General features: G+C 37.8%; 1 protein-coding gene across 1 annotated transcript in view; it reads right to left on the reverse strand.

Moving 5' to 3' along the window:
• The window catches only part of ADAM9 (ADAM metallopeptidase domain 9), a 176,797-nt gene that overhangs the window by 73,368 nt on the left and 78,911 nt on the right, over window positions 1–24,518 (reverse strand). The window contains exons 12-14 of the mRNA XM_046648674.1: window positions 15,700–15,871; window positions 7,586–7,678; window positions 6,400–6,595 (exon numbers count right to left, since the gene is read on the reverse strand). Of these exons, the coding sequence (XP_046504630.1) occupies window positions 6,400–6,595; window positions 7,586–7,678; window positions 15,700–15,871 (461 nt within the window). The remainder of the gene's footprint in view (window positions 1–6,399; window positions 6,596–7,585; window positions 7,679–15,699; window positions 15,872–24,518) is intronic.

The following is a 24,518-nucleotide window of genomic DNA, read 5'->3' on the forward strand; positions in this document are numbered from 1 at the left end:
ATATTTTTGTCATTTGTCAAACAAATGAGTAGGATGAGATTGACTGATTGTTCCTGATACCATTAGACAAAGTAGTGGGGGCGGGGCAGAGCAGGAGGATGGTGATGCTCAGCTATTCCAATGCCCAGCTCAAGCACTGCATAAATGACCTGAAAGCTCCTCTGTTTGCCCTGAAGAAGACCCTTATCTCCTTCAGTGAGAGGGCCGAGACTGCTGAAACTCAAACCCAGAAGTTCATTCTGCAACCCGCTGAATTACAGCCCAAAGTTGAACTCCCAGCCTCATAGGGTGTCTACTGTTAAGGTGAAGGCATTGATTGCGAGAGAATGAGATCCCGAAAGTTGGAATGGGGACATGTTGAAAGACTCTGATGGAGCTGGGGACATTCAGCCCCTAAATTCTGATGAGTCTTCTTTTTCAGGGGAAGCAGCATCGTCTATACCCTCATCTAAAGGGATTAAGCCTGCATTGCCTGAGGAAACTGTGGTGGCATCCCTGAGGAAACTGCCATGCAAGACCATGCTGATTCTCACCAGAACTCACCCCCACCACCCCTCTTTGCTTCTAGACCTATAACAAGATTCAAGTACCAGCAGGTCCCTAATAAGTGTGACTCATGAAAAGAACTACTTGGATTTTCAAGTTTATACACAAAGAAATCTATAAAACATGTGGGAGAATGGATATTAAAGATGTGGGATAATGGAAGAAGAAACATAAAGTTGGATAGGCTGAATTTATTGATATGGGCTCATTAAGCAGAGATTCCACATTCAATGTTGCAGCAAGGGGAGTTAGAAAGGGCTGTAACAGTTTGTGTGATTGGTTGGCTGAAACATGGACCAAAAGGTCAGGGAGCAAGTTGGAAATGCTGGACCTGCCTTGGTTTAATATAGAAAAGAGATCCAGGAGTTTACAGAGATTGTACTGCTAGAGTGGATTTGCCATTTAAGACCTACTTACTCACTCTGGGAGGATCCAGAAGACACACCTTTCACCATGACTGTGAGAAATAAATTTGTGAGGGGAGCCCCAACATACCTAAAATATAGCTCTGTGATTGCTCTTCTCTGTAGGCCACTTTACATTGGGAACTATGGTCACTGAACTGGGGAACTTAAATGCATAGGGAGTAACTGGATCCCCAGTGGCAAGGGCCAAGTACAAAGGCACTCAACTGCAAAGGCAAGGTGGACATGGTTACCATAATGGACAGCAAAGTCAAAGGAGCAATCAGACAAGTCTGACTTGCACAGACATGTGGCACTGGTTAGTTGATCACAGTACTCCTAGAAGTGAAAAGATAGGAAGCCTACTAGTAAATTCTTACTAGGTCTGTATAAGCAGAAAAGTTCCAGGTCAAGTAAACAAACGGCCAACCTAAATCAAATAAACAGTTATGAGCCCTCAATCGACTCCCAGACTTGAGCCATATTACAGATCCAGAACCCCTTAAATGAAGCAGAGGACAGGCCCCTCCGGGAAAGACCCTGATGCACTGCCAAAAATTTATCCTGTTAATCTTTCTCCCATCCTTCTTTACTAGGGTAACTGCATCGTGGAAAAGGAAAAGATAAGACCTTTCAGGGACTATTGCACACTGGCTCAGAGCTGACACTAACTCCAGGAGACCCAAAACATCACTGTAGTCTACAAGTCAGAGTAGTAACTTACAGATGTCAGGATATCAACGGAGTTTTAGCTCAGGCCCATCTCACAGTGGGCCCAATGGGACCCCAGACCCATCCTGTGGTTATTTCCCTAGCTCCAGACTACATAATTGGAATAGACATAATCAGTAGCTAGCAGAATACCCACATCGGCTCCCTGACCTGTGGAGTGAGGGCTATCATGATGAGAAAGGTTAAGTGGAAGCCACAGAAATGCCACCACTGAGGAATCCAGTAAGCCATAAGTAATATCACAGTCCTAGAAGGACTGCAGAAGTTAATACCACCATCAAGGACTTGAAAGATGGAGGGGTGGTGATTCCCACCACATTCCAATTCAACTCACCTATCTGGCCAGTGAAAAACACAAATGGATCTTGGAGAACAATAGTGGATTATCATAAGTTTAGCCAGGTGGTAACTGCAATTGCAGCTGCTGTAGCAATTATGGCTCCATTGCTTGAGCAAACTAACATATCTCCTGGTACCTGGTACGCAGCTACTGAACTGACAAAATAGTTTTTATCCATATTGGTCAATAAGGACCACCAGAAACAGTTGCTTTCAGCTGGCAAGGCCCACAATACAGCTTCACTGTCCTATCTCAAGGGTATAGTAACTTTCCAGCCCCATGTCATAATTTAGTTTGCAGGGATCTTAAACCCCTTTCCCTTCTACAATATATCTCTTTATGGGCAAAACACATGACAATATTTGTGTTCCACGTGAAACCTCACCAAAAGGTGGCCTCAGGAGGGGAGGATTTTAATAATCAGGTGGGTAAGATGACCCATTCTGTGCATACCAGTCAACCTCTCTCCCCAGTCATCCCTGTCATTGCCCAATGGGGTCATGAGCAAGGGGCCATGGTGACAGGGATGGAGGTTATGCATGGGTTCAGCTACATGGACTTCCACTCATCAAAGCCAACCTGGGTATGGCCACTACTGAGTGCCCAATCTGCCAGCAGCAGAGACCAACACTGAGTCCTCGATATGGCATCATTTCCCTGGGTGATCAGCCAGCTACCTGAAGGTAGGTTTATTACATGGGATCCTTTCCATCATAGCAGAAGCAGTGTTTGTTCTTACTGGACTAGACACTCTGGCTAAGTACTGCCTTCCCTATATGCAATGCTTCTGCCAAAACTACCATACATGGATTGACAGAATGTCTTATCCAGCATCACGTTATTGCACACAGATTTGCTACTCATCAAAGAACTCACTCTACAGCAAATGGTGTGGTAATGGGCCCATGCTCAAGGAATTCACTGGTCTTAGCACATTCCCCACCATCCTAAAGTGGCTGGTTTGATGGAATGGTGGAATGGCCTTTTGAAGACTCAGTTATAGTGCCAGCTAGGTGGCAATATGTTGCAGGAAGGAGCAAAGTCTCCAGAAGGCTGAATGTGCTCTGAATCAGTGTTTAATATATGGTGCTGTTTCTCCCACAACCAAGATTCATGGGTCCAGGAATCAAGGAATGGAAGTGGAATGGCACCACTCACTACTTCTCCCACTGACCCACAAGCAAAATTTTTGCTTCCTGTTCCCAAAATCTTTGCTCTGCTGGCCTAGAGGTCTTAATTCTAGAGGGAGGAAGGCTTCCATCAGGAGACACAACAATGATTCCACTGAACTGGAAGTTAAGACTAATGCTCAGCTACTCTAGAGTCCTCAAGCTTCTGAATGAACAGGCAAAGGGAGTTCCTGCCCTGGCTGGGGTGATTGATCCTGCCTACCAAGGGGAAACTGGACTGCTCCTCCACAGTGGAGGCAAGGAAGAGTATGTCTGAATACAAGAGATCCCTTAGGGCATCTCTTAGTACTACCATGCCCTGTGATTATGGTTAACGGAAAACTACACCAACCCAATCCAGGCAAGACTCCTAATGGCCCAGAGCCTTCAGGAGTGAAGATTTGGGTCATCCCACCAGATAAAGAACCACAACCAGCTGAGATGCTTGCTGAAGGCAAAGGGTATATGGAACAGATAATGAAGAAGGTTGTTAAAAATACCAGCTATGACCACATGTCTAGTTAGAGATATGAGGACTTTAATTGTCATGAATATTTCTTCCTTTTTTGTTATAAACATATTTGTGATTATATATACATATAATATCCTTGTTTTGTTCCCTCTCTTATTCTCTTATCATGTAACATAAGATGTATTGAGTTTATATGATTGTATAAATATTGTTCATTTTACATCCTAGTGTTTAAGTTAAGGGTTATCAAGGAGAAGAGTAAACATCACTCCAGGACCTTACCTCTTCCTCTAAGGAAGCGTTTCGTGCATTTCTGGTTGCACACAGGATAGCTGTATCATGTCAAGTGGAATTATGACCTTGTTATTGTCTTCTTTTGGAGATTACATATGGTGTAAGGAGATGTGTAATGGTGCCAAGTTGACAAGGGGTGGACTTGAGATGGTTAGTTTTATGTGTCTACTTGAGTGAGCTACAGGGTACCCAGATATTTGGTCAAACATTATTTTTATATTATTCTGTAATAGTATTTTAGATGAGATTAATATTTAAATTGGTAGACTGGGTAAAGCATTTTGCCCTCCCTAATGTGAGTAGACCTCATCCAATCAGTTTAAAGCCTACATAGAACAAAAAAGCTGACTGTCCTTGAGCCAGAAGGAATTCTTCCTGAGGGCCTTCAGACCAGGACACCTTCAGACTTGACCTGACTCATCCAGTCCTCCTGGGTCTCAGGCCTGCCAGCCTTTGGACTAGAATTACATCATTGCCTCTCTGACTCTACAGCTTGCTGACTCATCCTGCAGATCTGGGACCTACCAACCTCAGGATTGTGTGAGCCAATCCCTTATAACAAATCATATATATATATATATATATGTGTGTATGTATGTATATATATCCTACTGGTAACATAATACCTGATGCCTCTAATCACTTCAGGCCGCTGATGAATAATTTGCAGTCCAATTAGTGGTAAGAACATAAAAAACTAACCAAACCCAAAGACAGAGAGAGAATTATTAACTCAAGAGAAAAAAAAAAAGCAAGAAAGCAATTGTAACTTACTACATAGCTCAGCTGTAAATCGCATTAATAAGACTATTATACAATACACAGTTCCACCATGTGTGTGTTTTCTCCACACCACCAAGCAATTCTCTGATACCGTTGGGTGTCCTGTGATGGGACTCAATTCTGACACTATCTTCCTGAAGATCACATCAGATCTTACAGGTTAAAGGGCTCAGTCAAACCACAAGACTTCCCTCCTCCCCTGATTCCCCCCATCCAGGGGCCAATCCTAAGTCCAGGTTGTCACTCGTGCTTCTGACCAACAGGCTGTAGATTGGAGGTTCCTACAATCCCCTCCTTCGGTTTAATTAATTTGCTAGAGAACTCAGAGAAACATTTTACTTACTAGATTACTGGTTTATTATAAAAGGATATAACTCAGGAACAGCCAGATGGAAGAGATGCACAGAGCAAGGTAAGGGGAAAGGGCACAGGACTTCCATGCCCTCTCCAAGTGCAACACTCTCCCTGAATCTCCACATGTTCACTAAGCCAGAAGATCTCCAAACCCTGTCTTTCTGGGGTTTTATGGCGGCTTCATGATTGATTAATCAGTGGCCTTTGGTGACTAAACTCAATCTCGGAGCCACTCTCCCCTCCCTGGAGGTGGAAGAACTGAAGGTTCCAACCCTCTAATCATAATGCTGGTTCCCAGGCAACCAGCCCCCATCCTTAGGTTACCAAGGGGCTTTCCAAAAGGCACCTCACTGACATAACAAAAGAAACTTTATGACTCTCACCACTTAGGAAATTCCAAGGGTTTTAAGAGATGGGTGCCAGGAACTAGACAAAGACCAAATATATATTTCTTATTATAAATCACAATATCACAACCATCAGCACTGCTCTAACTAAAATTACAATTAATCCATATTAAGAGGATGGAGAATGGCAAATAAGCCTGAGTATGATGAGAGTTGACAAGAGTTGAGAGAAGAGAAGGAAGGAAACTAAATTCTCATCTTGCATGGTGAGAAAACAATAGTTAACACCTATAATGAAAATATCAAAAAGTAGCATTACCAAGAGATTATCTAAAGACCTGGAGCAAGTAATAAAATAGTCAGCTAGAAAAGGTAAAAGTGGTTGCTTCCAGAGATGGGGATATTAGCTGGGAGTACACTTTATTTTTCCATAAAACCTTGTAAATAATTTGACTATAACCTAAATGTACATATAATTTTGATAAAAATGAAAACTTCAAAAAAATAAAAAACATCCTAAATACCTATCAGTAAGAGAACAGATTCCATTTATATAATGGAATATTCTAAGGCACCACGACCTAAATGTATCAATACCAATGGATCTCAAAAGCATTTGAATGGACCATGAAAACAGCAGACCTTCGTGTATATCCCATACTGTTTCCATAAATTTACTAAAACTAGAATAGAATACTGTGTGTAGATATATGAAACATCATTCATATACATAGGATACAGAGGTGAGAGAGAGAGAGTAAAAGCAAAAATCACCAACTGAATCGCGACACATCAAATTCATGAGCATGACTGCCCATGGAGAAGGAAAGAGGGAGATCTGACAGGAGAAAAGAAACAGGAGAACTTCAATTTTAGCAAGAATGCTTTAATTCCATTTGTAACAAAACTAAAGCAAAAAATAAAACCAAAGCAATCAATTATAAATAAAATATCTTACTTGGGCCAAAGATGACTTGACACTGAGCATCATAATACTGGCACACGCCATTGTAACAATAGGCTTTGTTATTCTGGCAAGGATTTCCATTCTGAATAAAAACATCGGGCTGACAGAACTGAGAAGAACCATTGCAATATTCTGGAAGATCACATTCATTGGTTTTTCCTCGGCATAAAGTACCTCCTGGAAGAAACTAGGGTAATAAAATTCAAATTGAACAGGAATATCAGGACAATTCCTACAAATTGCTCAAATCTGAAACCACAGTATTCATATCTATAAAGAGTGTTAACAACAACAAAAGATTAAATAATCCAAAAGAAAAAGGAACAAAGGCCAATAATAGGTAATTCGTAAAAGTCATGAAATATGAAAAATGAATAAACATAACTTCATTGATAACCAAAAGCAATGCAAATTAAACAAAGATATAAAAGCACTCTACATCTATCAAACTAACCAGGATTATAACACTTGCTCACAACTAATGCCAGCATGAAGAAACAAGCATCTGATTACACTGCAAGTACAGACTGACGCATTTGCGGAAGGTATATAAAATGTGTGTCAAAAATTTTAATATGCATACTCTGCCCCAACAATTTTACTTATAAACAAAAATTGGAAACAAACTTAATGTCCATCATTAGTTAACTAAAGAAATTATAATACAGCCATACAAAAGAGTACTAACCATATAATCATGTAGACCTACAGAAACGAAAGGAAAGTCCATGGCATCTTACTGAAAAAAGCAGGTAGTAAAAATACGTGGATCTGGGTTTACCCACTTACCCACACACACACCTATACACATATACACACTCACATTTGTATAGGAAAAGTGACTAAATTAATAACAAATTATCAACAATGGCTACCTGAGGAAGGTAAAATGATAGATGGTCCTTCACTGTCTACTTTATATACTTTGCAATTGTTAAATTTTTAATTAAAAAAGCATAGATTACTCTTAAATCATAAAAAAAGTGTTAACTTAGGAAAAAATTTCACTAGACTATGTCATAAAAGATTGTGACAAAATTGCAAACAAGCGGCATCAAATTTTTCATATAATCATGTAATAAAAATAGAGCTCTTACAAATCAGAGAAAACAAATTTTGAAATACACGTATTTTTCCTTTTTTTATTTTTTTTTCCAAATAGGGAGGAATTCCTTACCCGACAGTCTTTACAACAGTCGCCATATGCACAGTCAGCAAAAGATTTAAGCTTACAAGTACTTCCTTCGCAACAAGGGTCCAATTCACATTCCTATGAAGAGAAAATGACTGTCAATAAAGAAATGAGTTATTGTCATCAACATCCATCAATAAAATTCTTACCTTAGACCTAAAATCTACTTCTTTCTAACCTGGCTAGAGCAGTTACTCTCTGGAAACAGTCACTTAGTATCCTTCTGGATTTATCAATGACTCTTTAGGTAAAACTACTTAGGTCTCAATATATTTCAAAGGACTGAAATCATAGAAAGTACGTGTCTTTGTCTGCTAGGACTGCCAGAGCAAGACACCACAGACTGGTGGCTGAAACAAACAAAATTTATCATGCCACAGCTCTGGAGGCCAGAGATCCAAGATCAAACTTCCAGCCTATGTGGTTTCTGGTGAGGACTCTCTTCCAGGCTTGTAGGCAGCTGCCTTCTTGCTGTGTGCCCACATGGCCTTTCTTCAGGGTGTGTTTAGAGAGACAGAGAGAGAAAAGACAAGTGAGCTCTCCCATGTCTCCTCTTCTTTTTTTTCTGGAAGCTGGGTCTTTATTGAGGTTTACTGAGAATTCTGTGACCTGGATGAAACTTCTTGAAGTTTAAGGATATGATAGGACTTCAGCAGGAACCAGAGGCAGCTCCAGAGTGAGTGGCACAGAGAACCTCCTCAGGTCCACTTCCAGATTTCCCCTCAGGCTGGTCCAGGCCCCAGGGTTAATTCCCCTTAAGAACACTATTGATCCAGGGCTGGCACTGGGAAATCTGGGTGAAGACAGCAGAAGGCTTTGCATCCCACCATCCACAAGAGACAGTGCCCTGGGCTATCCCAGCACACAGAAGAGGACGCCCTGAGTCTCCCTCAAATGTAGATTTTGTCTTCCTGGGATTGTCAACACACAGCTGGAGATTGTGGTCAAAAGTTGTGAAGTGTCTGCAGGCCTGGGGATCCATGAGTGAAGTGTCTGCAGGCCTGGGGATCCATGAGTCTCAGCTTCACCTCTTTTGCACTACAGTGCCTGATTCCTCCACTTCTGTTATTTCCCAGCCAGCCTCCTGGCACATTCTCTGAGGAGGGATGAAGTTGAATTGGGGTGGAAGGGGAAGTATCCCCACAGCCAGCATCAGGTTGGCTTTCTCCTTCAACTTTAGTAGCTCGATGTCATGGCAAACAGTAAAGTCATCATATTTTGGATGAGAGAATTATCTTATGACCTCAAGCTTCTGCCATGTGTCTACTTTCTCTTTTATGTTATGGGTTCCAAGTGTGACCGTTATAGACCTTCAGGCTTAGTAAGCAGCCGTCAGCACAAAGTTCTGTCTTATCAGGAAACCACCACAAGTCACCAGGTCATCTTGGGGAGTGACAATTTCCAGGTGGGCCAGGTAGGAGTGGGAGTGCGGCTTACACTCTGTGACCCCAATGATCTCTCCAGTTTCAGCTGTGGAGCACAGGAGAAAGAGCAGCAGGGGGAGAGGAAGATGATGCGTCTTCTCAGAAAGGCTGCCCAGGGTAGGCGCTACTTCTACTGTCCAGTCTTGGGTTTTATAACTCCCAGCAAGCAAGGGAAGGGCAGAGCTGGTAACCACAAAAACTGCATGGTCATGTTTTCCAGGGGTTTTTGCTTTTTATTGAGGTAAAACTGGTAGATAACATTGTATAAACTTCAGATGTACAACATTATAATTGGATATTTGTATATACTATAAAGTGATCATCATCATAAGTCTAGTTACCATCCATCAGCATACAATTCTAGTGTCTCTTCTTATAAGGACGCTAATCCTATCAGATCAGGGCCCCACCCTCAGGACCTCATTAAACCTTAATCACTTCCCTAGAGGTCCCATCTCCAACTACAGTCACATTGGGGTTAGGGCTTCAACATACAAATTTCAAGGGGACACAACATTCAGTCCATAACAGTATGTTTAACGATCACTGGAAAGCAAGCTTCCTTGAACGCATTTCTCTTCATGCTTGGGGGGTCTGATTTCTCTGCTGGGTGGTCTTCACCTTATGTGAACATTCTTTGTATCTAGCTTGGCTTCTCTCACCCTACTCTGAGCCATTACAGCTCTCCACACCTCCCCAACCTCCCACCCACAGAGATACCTACTCTCCTATGTGCCAACTAATGTCTTCAGGTCTGAATTGTTTGAGAAGGGAAGGAGATGGGGGAAGGGGAGAGAAGACAGGGGGAAAGAGGAGGAAGAGAGACGGTGCAGGGGAAAGAAGCTTTCTCTAATGTTTGAAGAATATTTTTGCTATGTATAGAATACTAGGTTGACAGTTTTTTCCTTTCAGAACTGTAAATTTGCTGTTCCTCTGTCTTCTGGCCCTTACTGTTTCAGAGAAGAAATCTGCTACCATTTGTAGTTTTGTTCCACATTGTCTTCTGGATTTTTCCATTATTTTCTGTTTGTCTCAGCACTTTAATTACAATGTAGTTGGGTGAATTTTCTTTGTAATGATTCCGATTTGGGTTCTCTTACTGTTTTGGAATGTAACTCAATGTTTTTCCTTAATTTGTATTTTCAGCCATTGTTTCTTTAAATATTGTTTCCCTCTCATTCTCGCTCTCCTCCTGGGATTTCACTTATGGTTATATGAGACTATTTGATATTGCTACATGTCCCTGATGCTCTGTTCTTTTTTCTTTAACTTTTCCTATTTGTTCTTTAGATTCGATTATTTTTTTTTCCTACTTCATGTTCATTGACTCTTCTTTTTTCTGCCATCTTAGTCTATTATTAATTCTCTCCAGTGAATCTTTCATTCATTGGACTTTTCAGTTCTATAATTTCCATTTGGTTCTTTTTTAGTTTACATTTCTCTGCTGAGATTCCTTATCTGTTTACTCATGAAGATCATATTTTTCTTTAATTCTTTGATGATAAACAATGAAATACATTCATAGCAGCTTTATTCATAATAGCAAAATGTTATAAACAATCCAAATGTCCTTTGATGGGTGAATGGTTAAACAAACTCCAGACAGGACCTCTGGGCTGGTGAAAATAACAGCATAAACACTATTCCAAGTTCTTTGCAGTAATAGCCATACAATGGAATATTACTCAGCAATAAAAATGAATGAAATATTAATACATGCAGCAACCTATATTGATCTCAAGTGCATTACACTTAGTGAAAAAGTCAGTCTCAAAAGGTTATGTATTGTATAATTCCATTTATATAACATTATTGAAATGGCAAAAACACTGATGGAGAACAAATAAGAGGTAGCCAATGGCAAGGATAAGGGCTGGAGTTGGGGTAGGTGTGAATACAAAGAGGTAGCAGGAGGGAGCTCTTTTGTGATGATGGAATAGTTCTGTATTTTAATTGAGGTAGTGGTTACATAAATCTATATATGGGATAAAACTACATACACACACACACACACACAGACAAATGCAGGTTAAAAATGGTAAAAACTGAATCAAGTCTGTAATCTAGTTAAAGTACCAATGGCAACATCCTGGTTTTTATAAGATGTCACCTTTGTGGGAAATTGGGTGAAAAATACATTTGCAACTTCCTGTCAGTTTATAATTATTTCATAATAAAACTTTTAAAATAAATGAGCTATAATCTATACCTAGTGCCATACAAAAAAATCAAGTCAGAATGGATCATACACCTAAACGTAAAACCAAAAACTATAAAGCTTCCAGGAGAAAGCCTTTGCAACCTTGGATTAGGCAAAGATTTCTTACATATAACAACAAACGCACAACACATAAAAGCACAAATTGATAAAATGGGTTTCATCAAAATGTAAAACTTCTACTCTTCAAAAGATACTATTAAAGTAATTAAAAGACAAGCTACAGGTTGGGAGAAGATATTTGTACATCGTATATCTGATAACGGACTTGTAAGCAGAATATAAGAAGTACTCTCAAAACTCAATAATAAGAAACCAACCCAATTTTTAAAATGGGGAAAAGAATTTAACACAACATCACCAAAAAAGATACACAGATGGCAAATAAGCACATGGAAACATGCTCAACGTCACTAGTCATTAGGGAAATGCAAATTAAAACTTCAATGAGGCACAACTTTACACCTAATAGAATGGCTAAAATGGAAAAGACTGACCACATGAAGTCGCAGCAAGGGTGTGAAAGAACTAGAACTCTCATACACTAATACTGGGAATGTTAAATGGTACAATCACTTTGGAAAACAGTTTGAAAAATTCTTGAAAAGTTAAATATACACCTACCATATGATTCAGTCGTTTCACTCAGAAGTATTTACCCAAGAGAAATGAAAACATAAGTAAGTCCACATAAAGACTTGTATATGAATGTTCACAGCAGCTTTATGTGTAATAGCCAAAAACTGGAAACAGTCCAAATATACATCAACAGATGAAGAGATAAACAAATTGTAATATATCCATACTACTCAACCATAGACAACAATAAAAAGAAATGAACTACTGACACAGGAGCAACACGATGAACTGCACAATAATTATGCTGAGTGAATGAAGCTAGACAAAAAAGAGTCATTCCATTTATATGAAATTCTAGGAAATGCATACTAATGTATAAAGACGGAAAGCAGATCAGTGATTGCCTGAGGAGGATGGGGGAACAAGGGGTGAGACGAAGGGACTACCAAGGGTCACAAAGAACTTTTTGGGATGATGATGCGTTCATTATCTTGATTGTGGTGATGGTTTCACATATGTTTACATGTATCAAAACTCATCAATTTGTATGCTTTAAATACGTGCAGTTTACTATTGAGCAAATGTTCATAATTGCCTATTATCTTTTACTTTGTCTTGACCAAACTTTAGTAAGGCCCCTAAACTCTCCTTGTCCCCACAAAAAAAGTGGAAAGTGCCCCCGCACCCTCATCAGCTTCTCTTGGAAATCAGCTGACCACAGCAGGTCACTTTCCTATCAGACCTCATTGGTCCTTGCCCCTTACTTATCCAGCTTCCCCTTAAGACTCGGCTTACCTCTGTTTGCCCCCACCTTTGCCCTGTAAAGGAAGACCTTCTTCTGTTCGACTGTGAGATGCTTCAAGATTTATGAGATAAGAGCATTCTCCCTATTACAATAGTCTTTCTTCCGAATAAAGCCTTTCCTTATCTAAGTCCGAATTTGCTTTTTGACTTCAATAAAACTGTTAAATTTTTTTCAAAACTACTGTGCAAGTCAGACAGATGGCCTCATAAAAGAATGGAGAATCAGGAAATAGACTATACAGGAATTTTGTTTATTATAAAAGTACTACTTTAAGTGTTTTTGCAACAACTGATCATTAGTGGATAATAGTTAATTCTCTAACTCACTCCACATGAACCCCCCTCAATTAAAGAGCTAATATAAAACTTTTAAATTAAAGAAATACTAGAAGAAACTATAGAGGGATTATGATAATAACCTTGAAACAGGAGTACTAAAAGCCTGATCAAAACACAAAATTTAAAAAGTCTTAAGAAAAAAAATTGATAAAGTTGCCTTCACTTAAATTTTAAATTTCAATATAATAAAATACACCATATGAAAAGCTAAATGCCAAAAGTGAGCCCTAACATAAACTACAGACTTTGGGACAAAATGACGTGTCACTGTAGAGTCATCAATTGTAACAAAGGCACCACTGTGCGGCAGGATGTGGACGGTGGTGGAGGCTGCGCGTTTGTGGGGACGGGGGGGATACAGGAACTCTTGGAACTTTCCATTCAGTTTTGCTGTGACCCTAAAACTGCTCTAAAAGATAAAGTTAATTAATTTTTAAAAAGCCAAATGGTAAGCTACAGACAGAAGGGAAATATTAGAACATACACAACGAAGGACTTTGCCTATAATATACGGATTTCATCTAAAAATCAATATAAAAGAAGAATCAATAACCCAACAGAAAAATTGACAAAGGATATAAAACAGTAATCATAAAAGAAAATTATGCATTTGGCTTATAAGCATATGAAAAGATATAAATTAAAACAACATCTTATTTTTCACCCATCAAAATTAAGAAAACATTTATTATCCCGCGCTGGCAAGTCTACGGAGGGGCATTGAATGCCATGAGATACCGTTGACGGAAGTGCAAATTGACAAAGCTTTTTTGTAGGAAATTTCATAGCCTCTAATAAAATTTAAAACGCACATACTTTTCAATTCAGCAATTCTGCCTTTATCTATTTATCTTAGAAAAATACTCGTATATATACACATGCAGCGTGCACAAGGACGTACTGTTCACAACAGAAAAACACTAATTACAGTAAGTAAATGCCCATCAATGAGAGTATGGTTAAAGAAATCCTTATATTGGAAAATAAATCAGTAGATTAAAGAATTATGTCTACATAATGTAATGACATAGAAAAATCTCCAAGATATATTAATAGAAAAAAAACCTCTGCACACAACATAGTAAGTCTGATTTCATTTATGTAAAAAAAATCCAACTATTTACAAATGTACATAATGTGTATATTATTTGTGTGTGTGTGTGTGTATTGTGTGTGTGTGTATATAAACATATACAGAACAAGAGAGAATAAAGTCTAAAAAGAAACACACTAAACCTGTAAGAATGATTACCATTGCAAAAGGAAGCTAAAAAATTTATGGGGGGAATAAAAGTAGGAAAGGGGAATTTTGTTTGTACTTACTATTTCAAACTTTTTTAAAGATTGGCACCTCAGGTAACAATCGTTGCCAATCTTATTTTTTATTTTTTCTGCTTTCTCTCCCCAAATCCCCCAGTACATAGTTGTATATTTTAGTTGTGGGTCTAGCTGTGGCATGCGGGATGCCACCTCAGCACAGCCTGACCAGCGGTGCCATGTCTGCGCCCAAGATCCAAACCGGCGAAACCCTGGGCCGCCAAAGCGGAGCGTGAGAACTCAACCACTCTGCTACGGGGCCAGCCCCTTGAAACTTTTATACCAAGAAAAAAACCTGTGATGTTTGAGGGGGCAGGGGGTACATTTTTAAAGAGTAATTTTGTAGTGTGAAAGCTCAAGAAGCAAACAAAGACTATTTCAATAAGTTTGATAGCGAAGTAAACAGGAGAAAGCAAAACATATAAAATATTTAAGGAGAAAGATCCAAGAATGCCTGGAAAGGAGAAGGGCTTGGTCATGCTAACGGCATAACGTTAATTTAGAAATTAAACATAACCTCATTAGGCCTTATTTTCCTCATCTGAAAGTGAGAATACAAAAAAATATCAATCTTATAGGGTTACTGTGAGGATTATACCATGTAAGACATTTAGCAGAAGTGCCTGACATGCAACAACAGTGCGATGGAGGCCCATTACAATTTCATCATAAAATGCATACTGCTTTTCTAGAACATGAAGCCTTCTGGCAAAAGCCAGGTGTGGTCAGGTAAAGAAGCAGCAGCAGCACTTGTGGAAAAGACTGAGAATACAGTAAAGCTTACACAACTGAACAAATTTCTTTAAATTTAGTGCAAGGCTTAGGAGGAAAGGGCTTCAGTGGCTCATTTTGAGAGGAGGATGGCTAAGATACAGAACAATAATAAAAATAGACATGGGCTTACAGCAATAAATGTGGGTAATACGTGTGATAAAGCAGGACACCAGTAGGTAAACTGAAGCTTAATAAGAGAGAATGCTAATGTGAGTAGCAAGAATTTTGTAATGGAAGGACTCTGGAGAATGGGCCGGCTTCAATTTATTATTGAAATGAGTTCAACTGAATAAAGATTTCTGCAACGGCAGTGCCAGAATAGTGAAAGCTTACAAGTAAAGAGCCACGGGAAAAACTGGTTAGTTCTTTAAAGCAAATACATGACTCAACCATAAGAGAAATGGCAGAAGGTAGCAAAAAGTAGATGAATAAACATGCTGCTTTCCTTGACACCAGAATAGACGACTCCATTAGTTATGTTCTGACCAATCCCAGGAATACATCCCCACAAGCAAAATACCTATCCTCATTTTGTCACTGAACTTTACTTTAGCTCCTATGCCAGAGTTGCTCACAGCAAGCTATTTTATTTTTTGCAAATCCTGAAGCAACTTCACAAAGCAAAAATCAAACATTACACTGACCTTAGGAGTACCACAGTCACACTCTTCCCCGGAGTCCACCAACTTATTTCCACAGAAGGGAGCACTATAGGCTTCGTCTGGCTTCGGAATATTAAGAAGGCAGCTTCCTCCTTTATTTAAAGTTAACTTCTCAAAGTCCTCTGCACTGCAACTGCTAAAGTTTCTGGAACCTCTATAATAAACATTAATAAAAAGATCTCATTGTCATATATATCAACAATGGAATACTACTCAGTCATAAAAAAGACAAAAATCATCCCATTCGCAACAACATGGGTGGACCTTGAGGGTATCACGTTAAGTGAAAGAAGCCAAACAGAGAAAGACAAACATCATATGATTTCACTCGCATGTGGAAGATAAACACATGGACAAAGAGAACAGATTAGTGGTTACCAGAGGGGAAGGCGGTTGGAGGGTGGGCATAAGAGGTGAAAGGACACAATTATATGGTGACTGACAAATAATAATGTACAACTGAAATTTCACAATGTTTTTAACTATTATAACCTCAACAAAAGAAAAAGAAAAAGACCTTATGTCATAGCAATTACTCATTTCAAAAATTTTAAGTCATGTCTTCAACCAAATGAATATTTAAAATGACAGAAAATAAGCTAATAAAAATAGAGAGAATGGGAATTAATCTCTATTTCTAATAAATATAGACCATTGTTTCAATTACTACATAATTCAGTATTTTGGTTACAATATATTATACCTCCATGAAAATATCTTCCAAACACATCACTTACATTGAAAATCAAAATCATAAATCTCATCATCAGGAGAGACCTTAAAAATTATCTATCTAATCCTATCCTGAATTAAGTTTTACTTACCTTCCATAGTAAAAGTTCTTCAAATATTTGAAGCTAACTATATGCTTCCCCAATCTTTTTTCACTCTGCACAGTAACATTCTTATGTTCCCTCACTGCCACTTACAGGGAGTCATATGAAAATAGCGTGAATGGGCAATTCCAGTGAGGGCGCACTAGAGTCATCCAGTAGTAGAACGCACAGGGGAGAACTTAAGCTTCAGTTTGAGGTTTAAATACCTTTTATGATAACTCCTAAGAATGACAGTTTATACTCTGAACGCTAGATGGGCTTCTAGAAACTCTTCAACTGCAGCTATGTGAGATTTATACGTACACAATTACACATACAATCTTGATGTATTCTACATGTTGTTGGGGGTTTTTTAGTTACTCTTTTACTCAATAACTATAAAATATTTTCAGATAGTCCTATTGGCTATTTTTACTTTTTTTTTTTTGGTGAAGAAGATCAGCCCTGAGCTAACATCTGTTGCCAATCTTCCTCAATTTTCTATGTGGGACACTGCCACAATATGGCTTAATGAGCAGTGTGTAGGTCCACACCCCGAATCCAAACCCATGAACCCCAGGCTGCCGAAGTGGAGCATGCAAACTTAACCACTATGCCACCGGGCTGGACCCTATTTTTACTTTTGAAGACTAGTGGGAAACACACCAATATATACAACAAGAATCTCTGAGAAATCTAAGTCACATTAAATTTCATCAGGGGAATATGGGGTGCCCTGAAAGAATCTGTTTTCCATTGGTTTGAGTAATGGTGCCAAAAGTAGCAGTGGGAGTGAAAACCGTTGCATTATAGCGATTGAGGAGGTCTCCCAATCTAAGCTGAGTCTTTTGCACACCCGTGGAATCTAAGAAACAGTTCCTTCGTGTGAGACTTTGCCCCCTGGGTATACGTGTTACACTCTTCTTTGCTAACTGGCCCACATCTCCAGGGAAGTAGACAGTTCTGGCTCTTGTCTCTTGGGAGTGGAGAGCAGTCTGCCTGGAACATTTTAGTACTGTTAACTATTTCACAAAAAGGTCTTTGCACGGAGGATGCTGAAGGATTTTAACAGATTAACCAGCAGAGAAAGAAAGGAGAAAGAACATGAATAATCAATTGTCTATAATAAAAAGCTAAACAAAGACAATATTTGAATTCATATGGAAAGAAAAGACTTACCACAAGGTTTTTGACAGTAACAAAAATGCTTATTTTCTGTATTCTTTTTCCTGCTACTCTCTGTTTAAGAATATTTTGAGTAAGAGTCCTTTTGTACAATATCATTCATTCAACAAATATTTGTCAGACATCTATTATGTACAAGGCATTCTTCTTTTTGCAAGGGATAAAATAGTAAAAAAAAGCAGACAAAAATCCCCACTCCTGTGAAGGTGACATTCTAGTGAGTGGGACAGACTACAAACATAAGGAAGTAAATTTGATAGTATATGAGAAGATAAGAGCCATGGGGGGAAAAGCTAAGCAGGTGAAGGGGATGACCTGTGCAAGGGGTGGGGGGCCACTGCAATTTTTAAAAGAGCAGTCAGGACAGACACTTCATACAGCGAGACAACTGAATCAAAACTGGATATCTAGGGGGAGAACATTACAGGGAGAAGGAAGAGCAAGTGCAAAAGCCCTAAGGCAGTAGCCTGCTCCACAAGTTCAGGGAACAATAAGGAAGCCAGTGGGTTGGAATGGAGTCAGCCAGTGAGGGAATGCATAAGGAAGAGCCACAGTCAGAGAAGGTGGGAATAGGCCATTGTAGGCCATTGTAAGAATCTGACTTTTTACTGTGAGTGAAATGGGGAGATTCTGACGGGGGGGATGAGACAGTGGAAAGTGTTGAGCAGGACGAACATGATTTGACTTCTGTTTTGATAGAATCACCATGCTTGCTATGTTAAGCAGGAAGACCACACAGAAGGCTCTTTCAGAAATCCATTCAAATGATGATGATGGATCAGCAGGGTATCAGCAGAAGCAGTAACAAGTGTTTGGATTATTTATATGTTTTAAAGGAACAGCCATTAAAACGAAGAATGTGGGGGAAAAAGAGAGATGTCAAGAATGACTCCGAGGCTTTCATCCTGAGCTACCAAAAGGAAGGTGTTACCATTAACTGACATGGGGGAGACTGTGGGTAAAGCAGGTTTTAGGAGGGACAATAGGAGTTTGAGTCTAATAGACATCAAGTGGAAATGTCAAACTAAAGTGTATAATAATAATTTGATAAACAAGAGACTTCCATTTAAACAGAGGTTTGTAATTGTTTTTTATTTCCTATTATTGGTCTTTATGTGGTTAGTACAGTGTCTGCCACATAGTACACATTCAACAATGTTTTCTGTTAGAATATATTAATCAGCCAACAGCGAGGGCAGTTGTGCAGACATACATATATTCCTACATTTGAGTCCTCAATTTTAATCTACACAAAGTCCACCATTTCTAAACAGGTTATTTTAAAATAAGCCTGTTGTTTTGCAGGTGGAACACATTTTCTCATAGAAACAATGCTTTAAATGTTTGATCCTAAAGCAATCTACAAAAAGAAAGTCTGTTTCACCCACAATGAAGTTGACTATAGTACTGAAGAGGATAACAAAATCATAAGCACTTCTGGCACTTTTTAGCAGATGGAGATAGTAACAAACATCCCCAGGTTGGCCTTTAGCAATGCTTTCGAAGCTAAAATGAAAACATTCTTGTCCTAGTCATCCTTAGATGGCACCTACAGTAATAAGAAGGAAATCTTTCTCCTGATACTTGGCTTGAATAGCAAGTAAAGTTTTCCTACTCTTCTACCTATCACTTCTGGACAATAGGATATTAATTTAAAGTATCTCCTTATCTCTTTTCTCACATCTAGGTGAGTCTCCCAAAACTGCTTCAAAAGGAGATAGATGTGACTGAGAATAATGGAAATGGTCTACCAGAATATGATAAAAAAAAAAAATCAACTATCATGTAGAACATTCTTTATACCAATAATCTAGAAATAACCAGAACACATTCCCACCATTAACATCCTAACACCCACAGCCTAGAAATAGGAAGACCTAAGAGAAGACTCTAAGTGATGGCACTTAGATTTAAAAAGGAAAAAAAAAAAAACAGAGCACTCTGATTTTGGAGACCTTTGGTGTAGGTGGCACTGAGGGTGAGTTAAGAAAGCCATTTCTCCAGAAAAATACCTCCCAGGAAGAGCACCTTACAGTTCCAGGAATCCAAGAGCTGTGTGTGAGAAGAACACTACCAGGTTGCCCACATATCTTAAATAATAATGAATATCATGTTACAAAGTTAGATTATAACTAATATTTACCAAATAGCATATGAAGTAGAAGGTGGAAAATCTGTCCTCAAAAGAAGATTTAACACCACCAAGGATAACAAAATCCTACTTGTCAAATTATTCTTACCAAAAATTATTCAAATACAATGGCCAATACATTATCAAAACACAACATAGAGACACAAGATACTATGATAACCACTATGAGAAAAAAAAAGAGACACTATAAAGAAAAAAAAAAGGATACAGTCCAATAAAGTCTCCAGATACTAGCATTATCAAACAATAACCAAAAAAAAATCCCTGCTTGCTACAGTCAAGGAGAAGAATGACAAGCGTGAAAATTTTAGCAGGGAATGAAAATCCACAATATAGGAGATTTGAAAGAGAACCAGATAGAAATGTGGCAAATGAACTATAAGGGGCAAAATTAAGAATTCAGCAGATAGGTTTAACAGCAGACTAAATACAGATGAAGACAGGATCAGTGAACTGAAAGATGTCAAAAAAATTACCCAGAAAGGGGCTGGCCTGGTGGCACAGCAGTTTAGTGCACACGTTCCATTTTGGCGGCCCGGGTTTCACCAGTTCAGATCCCAGGTGCGGACATGGCACTGCTTGGCAAGCCATGCTGTGGTAGGTGTCCCACATATAAAGTAGAGGAAGACGGACACTGATGTTAGCTCAGGGCCAGTCTTCCTCAGAAAAAAGAGGAGGATTGGCAGCAGTTAGCTCAGGGTTAATCTCCCTCAAAAAAAAAAAAATTACCCAGAAAGAAACACAAAATGATAGAAAATATAAAAAGAAAGAGTAAGAGACAAAGAGCACATTGTGAGGTCTCACACACAGTTAGTGAGAATAACAGAAGAAAAAAGACAGCAAATATGCAGAAGTACTATGTACAGAGGCAATATGTGAAAACATAATGACTGAGAATTTTTCACAACTGACAAAAATTATCAAACCACAAACCTTTAAACTCAAAAAACCCTAAGTAGGATATGAATGCATATTTTGTATGTGTTTCTGCATGTTATATATATATTTTATATATACATATATATTTATTATATATACTTACAAATATATTTATAAATATATTACACATATTTATATATACATAATATATATATTTAACTTGAACATGATAGTGAAACTTAAAAAAAAAATTAGGGTGGAAGATGATACTCCAAGCAATGGTAGTTGAAAGAAAGCAGGTGTTGCCATACTTCCACCAGACAAAACAGACTTCAGAAAACAAAGGTAACAAGAGACAAAGATCGGCATTATATAATAATAAAGGAGACAATCCACCAAGAAGACATAAACATTTATTAATATATATGCACCTAACATAGGAGCACCAAAATATATAAAGCAATTGTCAGACCTCAAGGGAAAAACTGACAGCAATACAATAATACTATGGGACTTTAACACCCCACTTACATCAGTGGACAGATCATGGAGAGAGTCAACAAGAAAACATCAGCCTTAAATGACACATTAGACCAGAATGACTTAACAGATATATATAGAACAATTCCATGCGAAAGCCGTAGAATACTCATTCTTCCAAGTGCACATGGAACATTCTCAAGGATAGACCATATGTTAAAATATAAAACAAGTCTCAATAAATTTAAGAAAACTGAAATCACATCAAGTATCTTTTCTGACCACAAGAGTATGAAACTATAAATAAATTACAAGAAGAAAACAGGGAAAATCACAAATTTGTAGAGATTAAACAACATGCTACTAAACAACTATTGGGTCAATGAAAAAATCAAAGGAGAAATTAAAAAATACATGGAGATAAATGAAAATGAAAACATCACATACCAAAACCTATGGGATGCAGCAAAGCAGTGCTAAGAAGGAAGTTTATAGCAATGAAGGACTACCTCAAGAAACAAGAAACACCTCAAATAAACAATCTAACCTTAACCTACAGGAATGAGAAAAAGAAGAACAAACGAAGCCCAAAGTGAGAAGGAAGCAACATGGAGGCAAAAAAAAAAAGAGTGAAATACCAACATGCTGACAGAAAATAACTGACAATATAGAATTCTATATTCAACAAAAATATCCTCAAGAATGAAAGAAATAAAGACACTCTCAGGAAAAAACAAAAACTAAGAGATAGTAAATACTATCAGACACACACTAAAGGAAATTCAAAAACAGTTCTTCAAGGACGTTAAAAAATGATACCAAACAGAAGGTCAGAGATGCAAGAGGATCAAAGAGCAACGGAAGTGATCAATATGCAGGCAAATCTAAATGAATAGTAATAAACAATGCTCATTAAACATTAATAACAAACAATGATAACAATATCTTTCTGGCACATAGCTATACAAGTCAAGAAGGGAATTTGTTGTTAGTGCTATTGAGTCAATTCTGACTCCTAGTGATCCTGTGTACAGAGGAGCAAATGCCCTGTTTTGCTATCCCATCCTCTCATCTTCTGGTGTTATATCAGACGATGCTCCACTGTTATTCATAGCGTTTTCATGACCAATTTTTTCAGAAATAGGTGGCCAGGTCCTCCTTCTTAGTCTGTCTTAGTCTGGAAAGTCTGCTGAAATCTGTACACCATGGGTGACTCGCCATGGGGTATTTGAAATACCAGCATAGCTTTCAGCATCATGTCAAGACCACAGCCACCACAGTATGACAATCAACAGACAGGTGGTGTGGTTCCCTAACCTGGAAATTAACCCAGGCCTCGGTGATGAGAGCACTGAATCTCTGCCAGTGGACCACCCTAAGAACGGGAGAAAAGGAGTTAAACTGCTCCAAAGTCCAAGAATTGTGTAAGGAAGGAAGTGATTTAATATTAGATACAATAAATTAAGAACATGTGTTTTAATTTCTAGGGTAACAGCTAAGAAAAATAATATAATAAAAGACTAAATAAGTTCCATTCTAATAGAGGGGAAATAATGACTATCGAAAACACACTACCAATACAAAAGAAGAAAGAAGACTTTTTTATAAAGAACCTAAAAGAAGACAAAAAAGACATTATAAGATGGTATTTATACTACTACTGTATTTCATCAATCCTAAAACATATTTTTTATACATTTAAAATACTCTGAAATTGGGATTCATCTTACAATTAAAGTATTAATTTAATTGGCACCATTTTTTCTTTTTTAGTGATATGTAAGGGTATATCTTATAATCAATGACATCTACATTGCAATAAATACAGTATAGTACTAATTACATTAATCATAAGTAAATTAAGTGATACAATTAAGAGACAAATATTGTTAGGCTGGATTTAAAAATAAAACCTAAATGCATGTTGTTTAAAAGCATACACCTAAAACAGTAGGATAAAGAGAAGTTCAAAGTAAAAGGATGAAAAAAATACACTGTTGACATTACAAAATAAATCTGGGGAAGCTAAATTACTATCAGGCAAAATTGACAGTCCTAGCCAATGCAATAAGAAAAGAAAATGAAGACATACAGATTGGGAAGAAAGAAATAAAACTGTCTTTGTTTGCAGAAGACATGATCATCTACTCAGAAAACCCAAAAGAATCAACAAAAAAAATTTCTGAAACTAATAATCGATTATAGCAAGGTTGTAGGATAAAAGATTAATTTACAAAAATCTATTGCTTTCTTATATTTCAGAAACAAACAACTGAAATTTTCAATTAAAAACACAATACCATTTATATTAGCAGAAACAAAGACAAAAAAACAAAAGAAATATTTAGGTATAAATCTAACAGAATATGTACAAGATCTATGAGGTAAACTACAAAACTCTGATGGAAAAAATCAAAGAAGATGTAAATAAATGTAGAGATACTCCATATTCAAGAACAGGAAGATTCAATATTGTAAAGATGTCAGTTCTTCCCAACTTGATCTATAGATTCAATGCAATCCCAAACAAAATCCCAACAAGTTATTTTGTGGACATCAACAAACTGATTCTAAAGTTTATATGGAAAGGCAAAAGTTTCAGAATAGTAAACACAATACTGAAAGAGAAGAATAAAGATGGAAGACTGTCACTATCTAATTTCAAGACATACGATAAAGCTACAGTAATCAAGGCAGTGTGGTACTGGCAGAGAATAAATAAATAGATCAATGAAAGAGAATAGAGAGTCCAGAAATAAACACACACAAATACAATCAACGTATCTTTGTACCAAAAAGCATATCTTTGGAACAAAAGCAATTCGATGGAGACAGGATAGGCTTTTTAACAAATGGTGCTGGAACAAATGGACAACCGCATGCAAAAAAAATGAATCTAAACACAGACATTATATCCTTCACAAAAATTAACTCCAAGTCAATCACAGTCATAAATACAGAATGCAAAACTATAAAATTCCTGAAGATAACCCAGGAGAAAATCTAGGTGACCTTGGGTTTGGTGATGACAGTTTAGATATAACACCAAAAGTATGATCCTTGAAAAAGAATTGGTAAGATTTTATTAAAATTAAAAACTTCTGCTCTGCAAATACTCTGTAAAGAGAATGAAACAGCAAGCCACAGACTGGGAGAAAATATTTGCAAGACACCTATCAGATAAAAGACATCTAAAATATACAAAGAACTTTTAAAATTCAACAATAAGAAAACAAATAACCCAACTTAAAAAAATGGGCCAAAGACCTTAACAGAACCTCACCAAAGAA

This window comes from Equus quagga, chromosome 22 (assembly GCF_021613505.1).
Source record: "Equus quagga isolate Etosha38 chromosome 22, UCLA_HA_Equagga_1.0, whole genome shotgun sequence".
Taxonomy (NCBI): domain Eukaryota; kingdom Metazoa; phylum Chordata; class Mammalia; order Perissodactyla; family Equidae; genus Equus; species Equus quagga.